The sequence below is a fragment of the Gracilinanus agilis genome, unplaced genomic scaffold, assembly GCF_016433145.1.
Source record: "Gracilinanus agilis isolate LMUSP501 unplaced genomic scaffold, AgileGrace unplaced_scaffold2715, whole genome shotgun sequence".
Lineage (NCBI taxonomy): Eukaryota > Metazoa > Chordata > Mammalia > Didelphimorphia > Didelphidae > Gracilinanus > Gracilinanus agilis.
In genome coordinates, this window is record NW_025359302.1 from 1 (window position 1) to 1,931 (window position 1,931).

Here is a 1,931-nt window from a genome sequence, read left to right on the forward strand (position 1 = left end):
CCCTCAGCCAGGGTGGGCTCCTCCTCCCTGTCACTCTGCAGGGTTACCCCCAGCTGTGAAACATGCCAGCACGGTGGCTGGTGGCTTCTTCAGCTTGTACCACTTCTTCCAACGGCACATGGTGTGGGTGGTGCTGCTGAGCCTCTTGTGCTACCTGGTCCTCTTCCTGTGCCGGCACTCGTCCCACCGCGGGGTCTTCCTCTCGGTCACCATCCTCATCTACCTGCTCATGGGGTAGGGGTCCTGGGCAGGGGGGAGGGGCGAAGGGAGCCGGGGAAGAGAGCCCAAAGATGGACCTTGGGGCTTGGGGAGGCAAACCAGCCCAATCCGGCCCACCCTCCCAGGGAGATGCACATGGTGGACACTGTGACCTGGCACAAGATGAGGGGTAAGTACCCCCCCTCCCCGAATGTCTCCCCCCAATCCTGAGCCCTTTCCTCTCCCAGACTTGGCCCTCCCACCCCTCGGTACCTTCCTTGGCCCCTGGTTGGTTGGCTGGTCACGCTCCCCTGGGGCCCCTCGGGTGCACGCGGCCTCCCGCCCGCCGTCCGTCGTCCGCCTGCTCGCTCGCCTGCAGGGGCCCAGATGATCGTCGCTATGAAAGCCGTGTCCCTGGGCTTTGACCTGGATCGGGGTGAACTGGGTGCAGTGCCCTCCCCCGTGGAGTTCATGGGCTACCTCTACTTCGTGGGCACTATCGTCTTCGGGCCCTGGCTGCACTTCCGCAGTTACCTTCTGGCTGTGGAGGGCCGACCGCTGGTGACAGGGCAGGGGCTATGGGCTGGTGCTGGGGGAAGGGGAGCAGGTTTGCCCAGGCAGGAGGAGGCCAGGGGAGAGGGAGGCAGGCAGGCAGGCAGGCAGGCAGGCAGGCAGGCCGGCCAGCCAGCCAGGGCAGCCCCTGATGGCCATTTCCCCCAATGTCCTACAGAGCTTCACGTGGCTGGGGAAAGTGGCAGCAAGCCTGTCACGGGCCCTGCTCTGCTTGGTGGTCTCAACCTGCGTGGGCCCCTACCTCTTCCCTTACTTCATCCCACTCTATGGGGACCGGCTGCTACGAAGGTAAGCCGGGGCGGTCGACCCACCTCCAAGGTCTCGGGTCTTTTCTTCTGGCTCCTCCCCTCTCCCTCCTCCTGAGCAGCCCTGACTTTTTCTCCTCTCCTCTCCTCTCCCCTCCCATGCCTCCCCATCTGCCTCCTCTCTCAAACCTGCAGCAAGAAACGGCAAGTGAGGTAAGCGGCATCCAGCTTGGCGTGTGCCAGCTCTTGGGCCCCTCCTTCTGGCCTCCGTGTTCCTGCTGACATTTATCTCTTCTCTCTTTCCCCTTCTCTGTCCTTCCTTCCTTAGGGGTGCCGTGGCCAGGTGAGTCTCTGTGGAGGAGAACTGAATTAATGTCCGGGTGCCTCACGAGAAGCTGGGGGCTGGGGGGGCAGCCCAGGGCGGGGAGGTGGCCCTAGGTGGGGGACACGCCACTCTTCTCCCACCCCAGGTGGCTGCACGCCTACGAGAGTGCCATCTCCTTCCACTTCAGTAACTACTTTGTGGGTTTCCTGTCGGAAGGCACGACCACACTGGCCGGGGCGGGCTTCACGGAGGAGAAGGACCACTTGTGCTGGTTGGTAGGGGGGAAAGTTCCCTCCCTTTGGTGAGGCCAGAATCTGCGAGGCTGGCAGTTGGCGGAGCCCCGCTTTCTCCCACCGCTTGTCTCCTGCAGGGACCTTACTGTGTCGAGGCCCCTGAGCGTGGAGCTTCCCAGGTCCATGGTTGAGGTCGTCACCAGCTGGAACCTGCCTATGTCCCACTGGCTCAATTCCTGTGAGACCCATCCCTGTACCGCTGTGGGAGGCCCAGCCCAGCCTGGCCCTGGGGAGGGGAGGAAGCTGGGCATTTCTCTCCATCCCCTGGGCTTCCCAGATGACACAGGAGGTCTGGAT

General features: G+C 63.5%; 1 protein-coding gene across 1 annotated transcript; it reads left to right on the forward strand.

The window, feature by feature from the left end:
- Positions 1-56: 56 nt before the first annotated feature.
- On the forward strand, positions 57-1,923 carry PORCN (porcupine O-acyltransferase; the record flags this gene model as incomplete). The annotated part of the gene is made up of 8 exons (XM_044683614.1): positions 57-234; positions 345-388; positions 578-759; positions 929-1,059; positions 1,212-1,229; positions 1,345-1,359; positions 1,487-1,612; positions 1,712-1,923. Coding segments are annotated over exons 1-8 (844 nt in total), but the record flags the coding sequence as incomplete, so codon positions are not given.
- Between the last annotated feature and the right edge of the window lie 8 nt (positions 1,924-1,931).